The following is a 19034-nucleotide window of genomic DNA, read 5'->3' as shown; positions in this document are numbered from 1 at the left end:
TCTGTGTGGATAAGCCAGTCTTCCATGTTGCTTGAAGACTGGGAGCGTGATCGGTTTCTCCTCCATCCTGTGTGAGTGCGAATCTCCGGGGGTCACCATTTGTGGGTTACGGTTGTTTGTTCTCTCTCAGGATGGGATGGAGAAAGGAAACTCACAATGTGCTCTCTGTATACATATTGTATTGGATGTACAATGCAGCTTGGTGCTGGGAAGTGGCAGCGTGGTTACAAGCGTTGAGTAGAGAGCTGGTTGGTGAGGATGCTCAGAGGAGGACAGCTTGTGGGTCGCCATGCTCGCCGGCGGGAGTGAGGACCACCAGGCAGCGGCGGAGGAGGTGGTGTAGCTTGCTGCGGCTGTAGCTAGAAGAGGAGAGAGCTAGGTCACCACGAGGTCAGGTCTTTTATAGCGGAGGTAGGCGTGGGTAGATAGTTGACCTCTGTCATGTAAGGCGGCGCTGGTTGACCTAGACCACGAGGCATACACTGGGGAATTCGCGGGGTCGGCTACTCAGCAACAAACAACATTTGTCGGGGAGGGATCCACTACAATATCACATGTGTTGTTGAATTACCACTGGCTGTCCCGCCAGTCTCCAGTAATTTCCCGACGATCAGTATCAGGTAGATTTCCACCAGATCACAGAAACACTTGTGCACTGTAGTCTGCTTTAATAAGCACTGATTCTTCATAACACTGTTAACAGGGTAATGTCTTCACAGCTGGACTTCTCACTTTGAATAATATAGTCAGCAATAGTTCCACAATACTCGAGCAACAAATATCTTTAGCTGTCACTAGGCTTATACTTCATACTATGCAGAAACAGTTGACTCACTCACCTATGATGATGATAATGGAGATAAAATGGCAATGGTTTGCCATGGGAAGGGAGACAAGAGGAAAGTTATGAAACGGGAAGAAAAGTAGTAGAAAATATGAGCAGGTGGACTATCCACCTAGTAGAGACGATTTGATTGGCTGTGGTGATGCAGTGGATGGATACTCATCCCCTACAACAGCGTAGCCGCATCCCATAGCAATGGAGTTCTGCCAAAGCGTAGTCGTCTAGAGTTGGGCAACTTTCTTTGACCAGTCTACTTTACTTTTATACTTTTATCCTCTTCCCCACTGATTGACTTGTTAGCCGCTTGGGCGATCGGTCACGTCTCTGATTACTTTTCCTTTTCATTTATCTTCTTCACCAAAAGATCGGCTCGCTAGCCGCCCGGGCGATTGGTCACGTCTCTATCACGCACTGTTGGCAAATTCTGGGCATGCACCGGCTCCTAAATGTACCTGAACCCGCTCCAGTGTTGGTCAAGTCTGGTCTTGAAAGAGCTCACACTCGGTGCCGTCACAACACTCTCTGGTAGATTGTTCCAAGAGTTTACAACCCTCACTCCGAAAAAGTTTGCCCCCACGGTTTTCTGGACTTGCGGCTTCTTCAATCTTGAGCTGTGACCCCTTGTGGGGCGAGCGTCCGCCAGCTCCAAGTAAGGACACTCGACTGAGTAGTGTCCCCTGAGATGCTTATACACCTCAACTAGGTCCCCTCTTGCCCGTCTGTAGTATAAGCTAGGCAAGTTCAGGGGGGGGGGGGAAGCTAAGCTAGCTAGCAAAGAGATATTTGTTATTGTGTTAGTTGGAGAGGTCTACCAGGTCCTTGTGTAACTAATAGAACACACTCATCTTTTATTTTTAATATTATGGTCGAAAATAAGGTGTGACTGGCATCAACATTAATACAGTATAACCTTTGTTTTCTATATTTACAATTTCTTTCCGTACTTTTTTTTCGCCCCCCAGGCTCCGTTGTAGGTCGTTTGACCTGTGCCCGGGTGGGCTAATTCCCGTAAAAAAAAAAAAAATTATGCTGTGGTGTATAATGGGTCTGGCTCTTGGGTGCTTGTTAGTGTTGGTCAAAAGGAGGTGTAATTAATGATGTGTTATTTATTTATTGTTTTGTGTACAGTAGTTCTGGTTCTTGAGGGTTATAGAGAAGGCTTTTAGGCCACCAGTTGTGTGGTCTTGTGGTGCCCGGTGCATCCCAGTACTTGCCAACAGTGCGTAACAGAGACGTGACCATAAGAGTCCCGGCCCTGACATCCTAGAGTGCTAAGAGAGTTGTGCAACGAGCTTGCCGAACCCCTGAAGATCCTGTTTTGTAAATGCCTGGATGAGCAAAAGGTCCCCAGTGAATGGAAAGTGGCTATGTGAGTCCTATCTTCAAGAAGGGCGATCGTCACTCCACGAACAACTATAGACCGGTGAGCCTGATCAGCATAATATGTAAAGTACTTGAGAGTATTATCAGAGATGCCGCGATGGAACATCTATTACGAAACAACCTTGTAAAGGATTGCCAACACTGTTTTATGCCGGGGCGCTCCTGCTTAACACAATTGCTCAAGGTATTGGATATTTGGACCCATATTCTAGAACAGGGTGGTAATATCGACAATATTTACCTAGATTTTGCCAAGGCTTTAGACTGTACCCCAAGAAAGGCTGAAAATCAAACTGGAAGGGTACGGAATTCGGGGAAATGTCCTAGTATGGATAGAAGACTTTCTACATGACCCCAACAGTGTGTGGTGATTAATGGCACGAAATCATCATCCGTACCTGTCACAGGCGGGGTAACAGGGCAGTGTATTGGGCCCACTGTTGTTTGTTTGTTTCATAAATGACATGCCTGACGTACACTCCTCCATACAAATGTATGCTGATGACGCAAAGTTATTTCGGGAAATGAAGAGCAGAGCGGACTGTGAAGAGCTGCAGAAGGACCTCTGTGGGCTCCAAGAATGGTCGAAGAAATGGCTGGTGAGATTCAGTGTCACGAAGTGTAAGAGGATGCACCTGGGGCGTACCAACGGTAAGGAGGCGTATCATATGTCCCAACAGGATGAAGAAACTGCACTATTTGAGACAGAATGTGAGGAGGACCTAGGTGTGTATGTTGACAATGAGCTGAAGTTCTCGGGCCATTGCGAGAAGAAGGCAAATCAGGCAAATAAATTATTGGGTCTTATAAGAAGGTCGTTCAGACATCTAGACGGTCCGTCCCTCGTTACGATTTTCAAGAGTGGAGTGCTTCCCCATCTGGAGTACTGTCACTCCGTCTGGTTCCCAAGATATGCTAGGGACTGTCAGTTGGTTGAAAATGTTCAAAGGAGGGCCACCAGACTGGTGCCTGCACTTCGGTACCTCAGCTACCCTGAGAGATTGGAGCGCCTGAACTTGCCTAGCTAATACTACAGTCGGGCAAGGGGTGGATAGAAGACTTTCTGCTTGACCGCAAGCAGTGTGTGGTGATTAATGGCACGAAATCATCATCTGTACCTGTCACAAGCAGGGTACAACAGGGCACTGTATTGGGCTCGCTGTTGTTTGTTTGCTTCATAAATGACATGCCAGAAGCTGTACACTCCTCAATGTTTGCGGACGATGCCAAGCTATTTCGGGAAATTAAAAACCAAGCAGGCTGTGAAGAGCTGCAGAAAGATCTCTATGACTCTCAAGAATGGTCGAATAAATGGCTGCTAAGATTCAATGTCAATGTTGACAACGAACTGGCCATTGTAAGAAGGTGAACCCGCCTGGAGTACTGTCACCCCGTCTCGTCCCCGAGATATGCTAGGGACTGTTAGTTGATTGAAAATGTCCAAAGGAGGGCCACCAGACTGGTGCCTGGTACTTGTTGCTGCGTAGCCGTCCCCGCGAATTCCCCGGTGTATGCCTCGTGGTCTGGGTCAACCAGCGCCGCCATACATCACGGAGGTCAACTACTAAGCCACGCCTACCCCCTGCTATTTAAGACCTGACCTCGTGGTGACCTCTCTCTTTTTCTACCTACACCAACCAGCCAGCAACACCTCCTCCTCCTCCTCCGCCTGCCTGGCGGTCCTTGATCCCACCGGAGAGCATGGCGACCCACAAGCTGGTCCTCCTCTGAGCATCCTCACCAACCAGCTCTCTCTTCTTCTAGCTACAGCCGCAGCAAGCTACACCACCTCCTCCGCCGCTGCCTGGCGGCCCTCGCTCCCGCCGGCGAGCATGGCGACCCATAAACTGTCCTCCTCTGAGCACCCTCACCAACCAGCTCTCTCTACATCACACTTGTAACCATGCTGCCTCCCCAGCACCAAGCTGCATTGTACATCCAATACAACATGTATACAGAGAGCACATTGTGAGTTTCCTTTCTCCATCCCATCCTGAGTGTGAACCCAAACATCCCACACCCCACAACCTAATTGAGGTGTATAAAGTTATAAACATCTCAAAGGGCACTACTCAGTGAACTGTTTCAAGACCAGTCATGATCAACACTGGACTATGACTGGAGCAGGTTCGGCACTTCCGATACATTCAGGAGCCAGTGCATGCTCACTTACCCAGTACTTGCCAACAGTGCGTAACAGAGACGTTGTGGGGTACGGGATGTTTGTGTTCACACTCAGGATGGGTTGGAGAAAGGAAACTCACAATGTGCTTTCTGTATACATGTTGTATTGGATGTACAATGCAGCTTGGTGCTGGGAAGGCAGCATGGTTACAAGCGTGATGTAGAGAGAGCTGGTTGGTGAGGATGCTCAGAGGAGGACAGCTTGTGGGTCGCCATGCTCGCCGGCGGGAGCGAGGGCCGCCAGGCAGGCGGAGGAGGAGGAGGTGTTGCTGGCTGGTTGGTGTAGGTAGAAAGAGGGATATCACCACGAGGTCAGGTCTTAAATAGCGGGGGTTGGCGTGGCTTCGTAGTTGACCCCTGCTCCGTGGGCGGCGCTGGTTGACCTAGACCGCGAGGCATACACAGAGGAATTCATGGGGTCGGCTACGCAGCGACAAACAGCGTTTGTAGGGGAGAAATCCACTACAACGTAACCAACCGCCCAAGCGGCTAACGAGCCGATCAGTGGCGAAGAGGATAAAAGTAAAATAATTGTTATTATTATTATCAGTATTATTATTATTATTATTATTATTATCATCTAGGGAAAGCAAGTTGAACAGAACAATAATTAATCGGAGCGCATTACGTTACCTTTCTAAAGCTAAACCCAAGAAATATTTACTTTGGCTGAGCTTAAGAGTTCGTGGTAAGCGGATCAATAAGTCACGAACGCTAATGTTTACTATAGCTTCCCCGTAAAATGATTAATGTTAAAAAAATATTTGAACTTAATTGAGGAAATATTCTTTTTCTGACAATATGAACCACGCAGATTTAAATAAATTAAGTTAACCAAAAGTATCATAGAAAGTTTAGCTTACAAGGTCAGTCTTGTCTGCTTAAGTAGACAAGACAAAAATTGGGCTGTCTTGGTCATGATAATTTGTTAACATTGTCTACGGCACGATGGTTAACCTCTGCATGACCCATATACATCTTCACTGTAAAGTCACTACAAGTCAAGACTGAAAAAAGGTAATGATATTGCAAGTGAGCAGTGACCAGGATCATGATTCATGGGTATAAGTGTTGTAAGTTCTTGTGAGCACGACTGATGGCAGGGCCAGGCCCGATTATGGTGAACTGATATAAAGTCATGACTTGTACACATTGACAACAACACTATATATATATATATATATATATATATATATATATATATATATATATATATATATATATATATATATATATATATATATATATATATATATATATATGCGAACTGTCTCGTAAATTGGGGACGAGTTGACATGTTCTGAAGGGTACATTTGCTTGGGTACGAGTTGTCCAGCTCCCGTTTTTTTTCGTGCCTTTTGTTTCCTGGATTCCCGATTACATCCCACTTGGACGATTGTCTGTTTTATGCTATTTAATGTAACCTAACAACCTAACCTGATCATAGGTGATGTATGAGAACACCTCTACCACCAGAGGAGGTGTTCGATTTCATTCATTTTATCCACAGTTGTTTTTATTATACCGTAGTAAGTATTTTAAGAAGCGACATTTACTAGAACCGTATAGAACCTAGCCTAACATCCCAAAGAATCCTATCTAACTTACCTAATTTCCTAGCCACGAGTAGACCCGCCTTATTAAACAGAAATGAATTATTTTGATGTCTGCTACCAATGAACACAACTTTGATCAAACTTCATGGTGTAATTTACTTTTTTTTGTGGATGTGAGAGTGCACTCAGATTGAGGGAGTAGGTTGTGAACAAACGGATGGCTGTGATGACGGCAGATTTTTGGGAGGAGTATTTACGGTAACTAAGTAATTTCTTTACATACAAAGCACATAGAGACATAATTTTAGTGTCATATGAACAGTTTTCACCATGTTTTACCCAAAAAATTCCCTCATCATTCATGCCCTGCCCACTATAGCTGATTTATGATATTAGAGAAAACTAAAAACTAAGAAAAGGGTATTTTTCCGTATTAACACCTAAGTCATGCACAACAATGCTAATGGCCCTACCACTTACCTTTTGCAGTTCTAAGCAACTCTTCTTCTATAAACATCTGTTGGAAATTACTTGTCGAAATATTGATTTTTTTAAAGCAATTATTTTGGGAGGCGACTGAGTGTGATAGCTACCTCTTATCCCTGCCTCTGAAGACGAACACGGTCCTCATCCTCAGCCCGGGCCTTCATCAGAGTAAACGGTAGGCAGAACAATGGTTAATTCTCGATAAGGTTAGGTTAGGTTAGGGGGTTATAACTTAGAAACGAGTGATTTCCGACAGAAATTGAATTGAATTGAATTGAAACAGTTTATTTAGCCAGAAAAACACAGATACGGAGTGGATAGTAATAACAATATTAACATGGCTGAGCCAGTTGAGAACCTGAGCTCTCTTTTAGGCACCTGATATATACTATACATTTATCTCAAGGAAGTATTATGTAACATTTAGTATCATCTGGAATAGTACAATAGCATGGTGGTAATAAGAACATCTCATAATGTTTCCACGGTTATCCCTTCAATATTTATTAATTTTATTTATTTATTTATTTATTTATTTATTTTTTAGTTTACTGTATTTTTTATTTATTTATACGTATATACATAAATTACAGTGGAATTGAAAAACATAAGTATAATGGGGGAGCAGTACAACATGGGTTATACAGTAATAAGGTTGAACAAGAGGACAGAGCTGTCAGGATTATGTCTAGTTGGCAATTATTTATTTCCGATAAAACGGTTTTGATGGTACAATAAAAGCAGGTACTGTAAATATAGTAGGTGTTACAAGAAATATTAATACTTAGACAATAGATATTTTTTAAGAGATAATTTAAAGCAAGGGAGCGTAGTCTTTGCTTGGATGGGTGGGGGTAAGTTGTTCCACACCTTCATACCGTGATATTTTATGGAGGTCTGGGACTGAGAGGAGCGCATAGGGGGTGGTCTTAGTAGCTCTGGGTGCCTTAAGTTGTATCTCTGATTATTCCGGAACTGGAAATAATTATTGCCAAGCAAGTGATTGATAGATTTGTAAACAAAGATGGCACAGTAGAAGGTGTTAATTTCTTCGAATTTTAACATTTTCAATATAGCAAATTTTTCATTTGTGTGATCTGTTTTTTCAAGTAGGTCATTGTCCGTACAACTCTTTTTTGTGCAGTAACCAGAGATTGTGTTTTTGAAGAGCCAGAGGTCCCCCATAGTGTGTGACAGTGTATCAGGTCTTGGTAAACAAGATCATGATAGATTTCTTTCATTTCTGTGAGAGTGAGTTAGAATCAAATGAATCACACCAAAAACCTTTGAAAAAAGAAAATTTTATGCTTCAAAGGAAGTTGGGTGTTAATCAGGAAATTTACCTAAAAAAAATTATAATTCAAATAAAAAGTTGCTGCCACTTTTAAAATACTTACTATATAATGACAAGAACATCTGAGGGAAATATGAAATAAATCGAAAACTCCTGGTGGTAACGGTTTCCTCATAAATTACCTGAGTATGTAACTAAAAATTATAAAAATCACATAAAACAGATGATTGTCCAAGTGGGATTTCACCCAGGGCCCAGCCAGGGTAATTTAGGGAAGGTACAGTTCATTCATCAAGTGAGCCTATGGTATACTGTATATGAAGAAATCATACACTGGTTGATGCTGTTTTATTATTCAAAATATTTACAGTAATAATTCCATCTGCTTTGGTTGAGCTCAAGCAAAGCAAGTGATCACATTATGTTGATGTTTCTATGAACTGTCAATAAGCAGGGGCAGATCCAGGAATATTAAAAGAGGGTGGGGAAACATGGTGAGCACAGCGAGCTCACCATGGGCCTTGAAGATGTTAGTTGTAATGGTGTTTTTTTTTCTAAAACACCTTGAATGGTTTGCCATTCTAACAGCGAACACCTTTCATATATGGAAGACATCTTACGATTGACCAATTCAAATTCAAAAGCTTGGGCATGCGCAGCTGTATCATGTGACTGTCTGACTTCCGCTGATTGATAAGACATACAGTAATTACATGAGTAAAAAGTCAACTTTATATCCCATGAACTTGTTCAAGTGAACTTAAATCCCTCCAAATTGTATTTTCCTAAGTACCTGTAACTTCAAAAAGTCAAAATTACTAAAATAAAATATATATACAGTACTGGTATATTTGCAACCAAACAGCAATACACCATTTTTTATCTATTTCCATGTATAAAAATTAATAATAGTTCCAGGTCTTTGGTGGTGATCTGTGTCAAGGAGGTAGTGCTGGAATGTTTTGTGGCATAATCTCTTATTGTAGGTTTTAGTTACCTCCCATATGAGATGCTGGTGTTTAGTAGCATTAGATATATTTTGCCACCTTTTCTTTTGTGAAGCTAGTTTTTAGATATACTGTATGAGTATTCTTAAACAAATAATATAACTGATTATTGGAATCCCATTTTATTGCTGATATAGAAAAAGCAGACTTGGAAACCTACCTCCTTCCTTCGATTTTATATTTGAGTTCAGCTGGAGTGAAGAGTAGCACAAGGGAGGGTCCACAAATGCAGGCTGCTGAAGCATCAAGACTCACTTAGCTCTCATCCTGGAGGTGTGTCATTTGCCTCCCAGACCCATCTCTGAGGGCTACTGTTGAAAAGGAGAGTTGCACTACTTATTTCATCAGTGCCACCTTTCAGTGTTGGTGTACACTTAATGGGTACATGCATAAGTCTCTTGTCCTAGCTAGACTTTAAAATGGGATTTCCTGGGTCAATCCTTGATTCAATGTAAAAAGATTGGTGTGCCATTGACATGGATAATTTAATAATTACTCAATTCAAACCTTAAATTATTGCATTGTTGAAGTTGTGTCCCTATCCACACAGACTGTTGAGCTCCTCCATGCAAATTTATTTTCTTTTGTCAATTCATTGACAGTCTCATAAACTGACTCTAAACACTTTTATTCACGCATTGCCTCCAGTTCTTTTTCATGTAAGTTAATGTTATCTTTTGTAGTACACCAAAACTTTGCTCCTGCCAGTATTAATTTGCACCATAATTTACATTTATCACTTCGGATTACAGTATATGACTTGCCAAGACAATGGTTTAATCTTTCCTGCAGATGAGTGGAGTGCAGGGGATCATTGTGTGTGGGGAAGCATCCGAGTCAGATGAAGAGGAGGAGTTTTGTGCAGCCATGGCCAGGGGTCAGCTTGGTAAGACAATAAAGAATGTTATCACACACACACATGACAAATAGAAACACTTTATCATACTTAATTGATCTCCTCCATTCTTCCCACATGCCCAAACCAGCTCTAACTACCTCGATAGTAAAACCTCTATTGAGGTTCCTTTTGATGTGAAACCTCCATCTAACGAACTATATAGAGATGAAAGTTTGTTATATCTAAGGTCTGTTAGATGTGAAGCTCCCATCTAATGGATTATATGGGGGAGAGAAGTCCATTATGTGGAGGTTTCACTATATGCAAAACATTACCAGTACCCCCAGCTTCTCTCTTATCTCTGAACAGGGATTCATATATTTCAGTGCCACATTACACATCCACCTTACCATTCTTATTTCAGTTTACTCAAACCTTTGTATGTTATCCTCTTTAACTGCCCATGTTTTACTGCCATACAATATCACACTTCTCATGCCAGTTGCATACATCTTTCCTTTCACATGGAGAGAAAGAAGGTCCTTTTACTGTCATTAAAAGCAGCAACTTACTAGACTTCTATCAGTCACATCTGACTCTTGCAACTGAGCTCGCTTCAGCACCCTTTCAACACTGATCATGTCACCTTGGTAGCAGAGTTCATTGATACAGTTCAGGATATACTGTATCCCCTGTGTTGAGTTTCTCTAACCTTGGTAAGGCCTCATGATTTAACTGTGCTGTATACTTTGTATACAAAACACTTAAAGTCAACAACATCCTGCATTGTGTTGTTTACACCAGTGCACCTCTTGTATATCCAACACCTTTCTTACAGTCAGGAAATGGCCATTTTCCAATTTTCACCATGAATCCCTCACTCATGCCATTAATCAATATTGTGCTTTTATTTTTCACTGCCTCCTGAATATTATCCACCTTAAGCCATCATTGTAAATAACTCCCAGGGCAGGCCTGTTGATAGCACCTCTAGCATCATGAAAACCAGAAAGAGGCTCAAGACAACCCTTGATGGATCCCTACTTTAACCTCAGATTCCTCACTTTCCTCACCATTTACTCTCAGTGGTTTTTTAGCCCTCATATACTGGATTGCCATGACCACTCAAACAAGACACTACTTGACCCATAACTTTCTCATTACCCACTGTAATACCTTATGTGGTATTCTGTCAAATGCTTTCTCCAAGTCTACACATATGAATACAGCCTTCCCTCCTTCCCTACATATTTTCCATGTAGTTGCACTCTTTCCACAACTTTCTCAACCTGATCTAACAGCTTCAGGCACTTGTAGTTCTCATTGAAATCAGCTTGAACAGTACATTCCACCTTAATTGCATTAGTCAATTTAGTCACCATTAGCATGTCACCGATGCTCTCAGTATTTTGTAACTGTTTCTGAGTTTCCAGCTACTTCTCCATTACACTATGGATAAATATGAGAAGAAAAAAAATCAGGTGAAAGTGCCTGTACAGTATACAATGAAAGATGACTGCAAAATCAATAATCTCAGCTGATCCATTTATTTAATATAGTACAATACTGTATTGAGATGGAACCCCAGTGATATACAAATTCTATTAGGATTGGTAAAAACACCCCTTAAACATTCTGCTACCTAATTGTGATTCAGTTACTGGTAGTGACTCCCAGATTGGGGTGCTGAGCTGCATGGGTAGTGTACTTGTAGGTTAGATATGAGAGATTGATCCTGAAATCCTCTTTTCTGACTGAGCTGGGATAGAATGACTTGGGTCCCTCCTACTCCAATTGGGTCCCCCTCTCCTGGTTTTGTGTGTCAAACAATCAAGGACCAAGAAGCTCACTAGTGCTTAGTTGTTGAAAAGACTCAAGGCTTCTTGCTTATCAAGATATCTTTATATCAAGTATCTCCATTATTGGAATCTAGTGTGAAGGTGAAAGACTTTCTAATTTTTGGATTCTTAGTCACAAGTAGACTTGCTGACTACACAAATTGTCTTATCTCAGCTCAGTTAGAAATCAGGATTTCAGGATCATACCTTCATTTTTTTCAGAGGATGAATAAATTTTTCCACCTCATAAGATGCAAGGTTGATCTTGTGGTCAGGTAAGGCAAAAAGGCGCCATCTGTTTTAGTGTTTACAGAACAAGTCACTCATTTTAAGGTTCAAAAGACTTGCTAACCCTTCTTGTATGGAGGTTCTCGCCTTATATAATTATGGGAAACAGCATAAAGACTGTTAGAAATGTGAGGTGTAGTTATGGCTTTACTTATTTCCCGCAGTGAATCAAAAGCCAGGAGCGCCTACGCCAGAAGGTTGCACTGTGAAGCAGTATGTTGAGAAGAAACAACTGAAACAACAACAGCAACAACATTACCAGCAACAAGTCAGAAGAACTCATCATTCTTTACTTCACCACAAACTTTGTAAGGTTATTATTTTTTTTTTACCATGTACAGTTGCCAGCAAAAGTTCTCCCACAACCCTGTGTGGTAAGTTTGTGGGAGGACTTTTGCTGGCAACTGTACATATATTGCTAGGGAAGATCATAATAAAACCTGAAAGTGGGGTAATTCTTTGTCCTAAGACAGCCACTAACCATTCAGCCCAGGGTGATGTATTAACCCAGTAGGTATACCAGTCATCTCCACCACCCCATCACACCCAATGGGCCCAAATTAGGAAGATCAGTGCAATATAAGTCCATTGGGACCCCAGGGAGATACAAAACCTTGGAGGATTGGTAAAAACAGCCCAAGAACATGTAGAGTGGAGGAGTGTGGTTGCCAACCCCCAGATATGTGGATGGTGCTCTGACTGATTGATTGGTTCTCTATTCATATACTGTATGTTAATTGGAAATGAAGTGTTAAAAGATGAATGGGTAGGATGAAATGGAGGGTTCAGGCAATTGATGGGTGTATGTATCTACAAGTATCTTCAGAGACAAATGATATTTGATGCAAAACAGTTTTCTTTTTTGCACTAGTGCTTAATACCTTCACTTTTACATTTGTTTGGAGATCCCATAAGGTCAGCACACCAGGTTAGAATCCACAGTTCTTTTTGATTGATGAAAGAGAGCTATTGACAGCACAAATGTACAGGTGATACTGGACCTGTGCTGGTTAGCTGGGTTGGGTCTGCTTGTCACTGACTTTACCTCAAAGTATGTATAGAAAGTGAGTCTGTAAGTTCACTAGCCTGGCTGTCCACTAAGCCAATGAACAAGGATGTCTAGCCTAACTCCACAAATGACAGCGAAGCTGATTCACTGAGAATTTTGGTCATTAAACTGAATACAAGTTGGTTAATTGAATATCCTACCTTAGCCCTTAAACAGCAGGAATTTATACATAGACTATTTGCTCTGATGGGGAAATATTAGATTAAAAAACGGGTAAATTAAAAAAAATTCTTATGAAAAGGACAAAATCTGCTCACTGAATACAGTGGCATAATCAAACTTCCTGTATGCCTAACGAGAGTCACGGACAATGAGAAGGAAGATACACTACTGTGCAGCATATGTGACCAGGTGGGAGGTAGGAGGGGATCGAGGCATTGCCACTTGGGCCAGTTTTGGACTTATTTTTATTATTCATTTATTATTATATTTTCATATTATCAACCTCTTGTGGTGTACAATTCATCATTAATATATAACATCTTCGATGATACAAAAAATACAGTACAGACACTCCCTGAGTTACAGATAACTCAGGTTAGGATTTTTGACTTTATGGATACTCTCCTATAAGTCCTATTTTAAATGAGTACCAAGTAATTCCCAGGCAAAACAGAGATATTTCCAACCATACCCCACCTGTGACCTCTGTTATGTTATGGTTATTTTTTAACTCAAAATTTTTGAAATTTTGGGTAGATATGTGTAAAGTAGTTACATACACACTCAATCTTACATTCAGAGAGTGCCCCCCAAAATAAAAAATGCTGGTAATTATCATAAGGTATAAAGTATTTTTAACTCTGAATTTTAGGTAGATGTATGTACTATTTTCTTAATTTTTTAATCAATTGCACACACACACACATACACACACACACACACACCATTTATGGTGAGTGTGTGGAGTCCTTTAGTGTACTGTAGTACATTTGAGTACGAATGAGTACAGTAATATGTTGCTCAAAATTATGGCTTTTTCACAGGAAAAAGTATGAATAACTAACCCCAGTGGTCGGGATAGTATGTACAGTACTGTATTTTTGGTGTTTTTTATATCATTATTTATCGTTTTTATACATTTAGTACTGTATATTCACCGGGAGATTCGGACAATTGGTCCCCCCTTTTAGTCCAGATCTTCGAGGGTTCATTAAATATTTTTTATAATATCCATTTTATAAAACTATAATGGAGACTGAGATTTGATAGGGGTAGACTTACGAGAAATGTGGATTTGATTCGTACCAATGCTGCCGGTACTTGTCCCGGTCCATGTACTTCCCTGACACAGATGGTAAGGGCAAAAATAAACAAAAGTTCATTCACAAAGGTGTTGTACCATTGTTTTTCCACAATGATTTTGCTATCATATTCATCGACACTTCTTTATTCTCCTACACTACAAACACCTCAGGCACATGTTGATAATGCACTCCTACCCAGTATACATATGTAACACATGGAGAAGCACTTCTACCTCACATTCCATGTCGCTTTCCTCCTGGTCTCTAAGCAATTCTCCAATGCTGGTGACTAGTTCGTCAGTGTCACTATGGTATAGCAAATTACCAATTCTTTTAGCTCACCATCACTCGCTGATTACCATTGTTAGTTTACTTATTTTTCTAGGATGTCAAGGCATCACTATGGCATTGAGGGGTCTCACAATAAATCACTGGAGCAGAAATCAGGTGTCAAACTTAAAACTTATCTTGATTCCTATATATTGATGATCCTTGTCTTGAGGGACAAAAGGCTCTCATCACATACTTTCTATCACTGTCGTTTAAGGGTTAAGTATGGGAAAAGTTCGACTTGTGCATTTTTTTCTTTATCTAGCCTTGGTCACCTAGTTTATACTACTGTGTGTGTGTGTGTGTGTGTACATGGCTATCTTTGAATGGCACAGAGAGGTTTTTTCATGGCAGTGTTCTCACAGAACACTTGTTTCCTCTCCTCTTTCATAAGATGGATTTTTATACCCCCCTGTACTTCAATCCTGCATTTCTTTTTTCTTTTTACTTTAATGTTACTGTTCTAAAAAACTTATGCTTCACAGGGGAGACTAATGCATCGCTGGAGAGGAACCTAACACAGTGCATCCATGGTCCTCTGACAGAGCAGACTAATCGCATTTCTCGTCTTATCACAACCATCCCAGCTGCCCAAACCTCCACACTGTCTGCACACTCTTCACTGTCTCAGACTGCCCGTAATCTCTCTCACATAAATTTTCTTCTTGGGGGACTTGCTAATAATCCTTTAGCTTCTCTGAAAGCACCATAGTTGAAGGTACAGTACAGGTTCATATGATCTACAAATGTAAATATTCTGTCATGTTCTTTGTACATAATAAGAGGGTCATGGCATAATGGTATATTATGTAAGTAAGTATAGGTAAAGTGTAATCATATTTTTCGTTATACTTTGATGACAAGAACTTCATCTTGTCCAAGCAAATCTATATTGTTCATGAGTGTCACACCCCAGATCATTTAGTGTCTTTAAAATCTTTAACACAGAAAAACTCTTTCATTGGCTTTTTTCACAAACATTTCCTGGGAGTTACAAGATCATTATTAAGTCAGTTTTTAATTTAGTAATACCTGTATACAACTTTCATTAACTTCTTGGAATTACCTTTTGAAAAATTGAAAGGGAATATTGTGTAAAACTACACACATCAAGTACTGTATATCCTTTGTAATCTTGGAAATGGTTAACTCATTTATGCCCCTCATAGTTCTCTTTTTTGGAGAAACAAAAACAACCCAAATAGAATTACCAGTAGTAAGTAACCTGGTATTCAACCACTTAGTAGAAGGAAGGACATCTGGGGCAGAAGATTCAAGCAAAGATGGCCACAGAGAGGATGGTACTACAGGAGGAGTGATGGCTAAAACAGATCTTAGTGGACACCTGGGAGGGATAGGCACCAAAGAAAGAGGATTCTGAAGGACAAAAGGTGGCAGGTACATCATTGTCAGGATTGGTAGTAGGTATAAAGTGGGTACCACAGGCAGCATTGAGACATTCATCTCATGAGCTAAGTCAGCAGAGCTGGCTATGGTGAGTAAGAGAAGAAGAGGAGAGTAAAAGATGGATGGGATTTGAGGTATCAAGATTGATGGAGTAGACCACAGTTTTGCCATGGTGTATGATGGTGAAGTATATAGATATTCATGTATCTGACAGAATGACTACACTAAACTGGAAAATGATGTACTGTATTGCACCAAAGACTGAATTTTGAGTCTCATATATTTTCAGCATTGTAATCAAAATTCCTTAAAAGAATTGATTGGGATGTGGTTAAGTCCCTTAAGAACAATGAATAAATCCATTCCAAAGGTACAGTGCCTTTTATGTTTCTTGATTTGATATTTATTCTTAATGTTGTTCTGTTTTTGACAGTTTTTGAATCCCCTTAAAGTTGGAACTACTACTGTACTGGGTTAGGAACAGGAGTAAAATATCTGCTGATGTCTTGGAACAAACATGGTGTATATATCTTTAGACAAAGTAGAAATTCAATTCAGTATTTCACTTTTGAAGCAACAATTAATTATTGTTATTATATCCCCAGTTTGTTCATGACATATCTTTTTATATATGGGGTAGAGGGATTTTCTAGAAACATAAAAAAAATATTGGGCTCCTAAAGTCCTTGGATGAGTTTGATAAAAGGTCTTGATCCAATAATTTTAACCTGGGAAAAAAGGATATTCAGGGTTATGTTGCATGTTCAACTATAGGCGAGTGAACTCATACACTTAAGAGTCAAGTTTCTTGGTGTGTTTGTTTCAGTGTATTTAGTATGGTAAAGTTGATAGACTTTTTTAAAAATTTTATTTATGTTATACATTAAGCCCCTCACAATTTCAGACTTTTTTGTAAATGTTCTAAAATTTCAAAGGCACAGGACACTATTGTTGCCTCATATAAGTAGTTTGTTGCAATATTGCTGCCTGCCTTCATGTGCCCACTTGGTTACCTCACGTGAGTGCATAATGTAGGGTAATTACCCACCTCCATCTACCAACACAGTGACCTTATACAAGTAACATGTAGTGTGGTGATGCCCCCCGCCACTGCTTTTCCATTCAAGTGACCTGTCCTGCCATGTGTTGTCCTTGTGTCATCTCTGTACAGTCATATTGTGTAGTGTTTATAGTTTTGCATTACCTTAGCACTCTAGGAAAGGCTTCTACACAAAGAGCGAGCATGAATAGCCTAGTCTCATATTAAATGGATTTGAATAGGGAGCGCTCCATAAATTTAGTGTGTTTAAGTTTTTGGACCTGCCTTTCCCAAACTTACTTTGAAACTGTGAGGAATTACTGTATTATAAGAAAACCTCTTTCATTCATCTAATACCTAATATATTTATCATAATAGAGTACAGTACTGTACTACAAATTATATACTGTACTGTACAGTACTGTAGCCTTTGCACTCCGCAGTGTATTCAAGTACACCTGTATGTTATCTATCATTCAATTTTACTCAACTTCCACCTAAATAGGGTGGAACTATTGTAACATGGTTCACAGTAAACCAACGCAGATATATTTTTCCTTAATATGAATATTGGAGGATGTAATTTGCATTCCCTATGTTGTAAGAGACAGCTAACATCTAAGAAGGGTTGGGGTTGAGTGCTAACACTAAAAAATTAATCCTCATGAAGAAACAAACATCATGCTTTCATGCTAGGAAAACATAAATTTATTATCTTGGTTTATCTCATGTTAATAATGTAGTATTTTTTTTTACAATTTATAACTCAAACATTTTCCTTTTGCCCTCACACAGTTGTGTGTATGTAAAGACAATCATGTTCAAACAGATCCATTTATGTTATGATGCAAATCAATTACTAAGAATATTGATGTAAATGCTTATATTACATATATTAATCTAGTAGACCCCAACATAACTTGAAAATTACTGTATTGAGTAAAATCGAATTGCAGCACAGTAATATCCCCGTTAGCTAGAATAATTTGTACAGAGCTCTTTCGAAATGAGAGATCTCCAGGTACTATATTGAAACGAAGATTCTCTTCCCCGGAAAAAATCGAGTACTGTACTGGGGAAAGTTTTCCAAGAGTCTAAACTATGCATCTCACAGAACTGTATTTATTTATGCAAACATCATTGTACACATACAAAATATTGTAACTAAACAAAATATAATACAGTACTGTATACAATATACTGTACTCACCAGCAGATGCTGTCGTCTTGGGCTTGTGATGCAGGCAGGCCAAATGGTGATACAGTATAATGATACATGATGGCCTGCCTTTGTTCTGTACCATCTAAGTCCATAAAGGAGGGGTTGTATACACACTGTAAACTATACATACACCTCTACACACTAACCCACAGTAGACATACATTGTCCGCTCTGTTGTACAGTATTGTATGTACGTACTATACTTACACATTTACAGAATGTACAGTACAGTATACAGTACATAACATAATCACTGTTTTACATCTTAACACTGTATTCTTGACTAATTGTGTCCTGGTACAGTAATGCACATCACAAACTTTATGCAAAAACAGTAGCGAGCAAGGAAACAACCTGGTACAATGGCAACAGAATATGAACTACTGTATAGTATTTCCACGCTAACCTGGCACATAAGCCACGCCCCTTTTCTATAAAAATAGCTGATTGGTTCATAGAAAATGTTCGTGTAGCTGCTCATTTATTCAAACTAAATATGTTCATAATTGGTAAGCAGACCTGTTATTATCTAAAATAATGTTAAATAACTGGACTATCAAAATGCAAATTCTTTTTACCCCAAATTGCCTCTAATAATATCAAATTCACATGAGCACAGAAACTTAAAACAGTGAACAAGTATACGGTACAGTACAATAGGAATGTTGTCATGTACAGAAGAGGCAAACTACCGTAAGTGTTAGTTTAAATGTGAAAATGGATATATCAGGGCATTTTGAAAAGGCGGGAAAAAGCTGTGGATGTGATTTCTGATGCTTTATTTTTGGTCAGTTTTTTTTCTTTTTGTCCCCCAACTGTTTTCATTAACTCTCATTTGAACTAAATCTTGACATTTCTGGATGTTTCACACCATTTTTAACATTTTCATATTTTTTGTCTGATTTTTGTTTTATTGAAAACAATCAAAAAAAGCTTCAAAGTGAATCTCAACATTTATCACCAGTTCTGACATTTCTTCATATTTTTGTTTTTGTTTTGTGA

General features: G+C 39.7%; 1 protein-coding gene across 2 annotated transcripts; it reads left to right on the top strand.

The window, feature by feature from the left end:
- The first annotated feature begins 5271 nt into the window (after positions 1–5271).
- On the top strand, positions 5272–16144 carry LOC121861300. Of its 2 annotated transcripts, none has more exons than XM_042358941.1 (4): positions 5272–5428; positions 9547–9640; positions 11883–12026; positions 14850–16144. In XM_042358941.1, exons 2-4 carry the CDS (start codon positions 9547–9549, stop codon positions 15074–15076), a joined length of 465 nt encoding a protein of 154 aa, XP_042214875.1. In that variant the 5' UTR covers positions 5272–5428; the 3' UTR covers positions 15077–16144. The 2 variants fall into 2 exon arrangements, with proteins under 2 accessions (XP_042214875.1, XP_042214874.1); XM_042358940.1 differs by having other exon boundaries at positions 5428–5484.
- Positions 16145–19034: the final 2890 nt, after the last annotated feature.

This window comes from Homarus americanus, unplaced genomic scaffold (assembly GCF_018991925.1).
Source record: "Homarus americanus isolate GMGI-L3 unplaced genomic scaffold, GMGI_Hamer_2.0 scaffold44003, whole genome shotgun sequence".
Classification (NCBI taxonomy): Eukaryota; Metazoa; Arthropoda; class Malacostraca; order Decapoda; family Nephropidae; genus Homarus; species Homarus americanus.
Note: the sequence above shows the minus strand (reverse complement) of the source record. Positions and strands in the feature narration are given on the sequence as shown.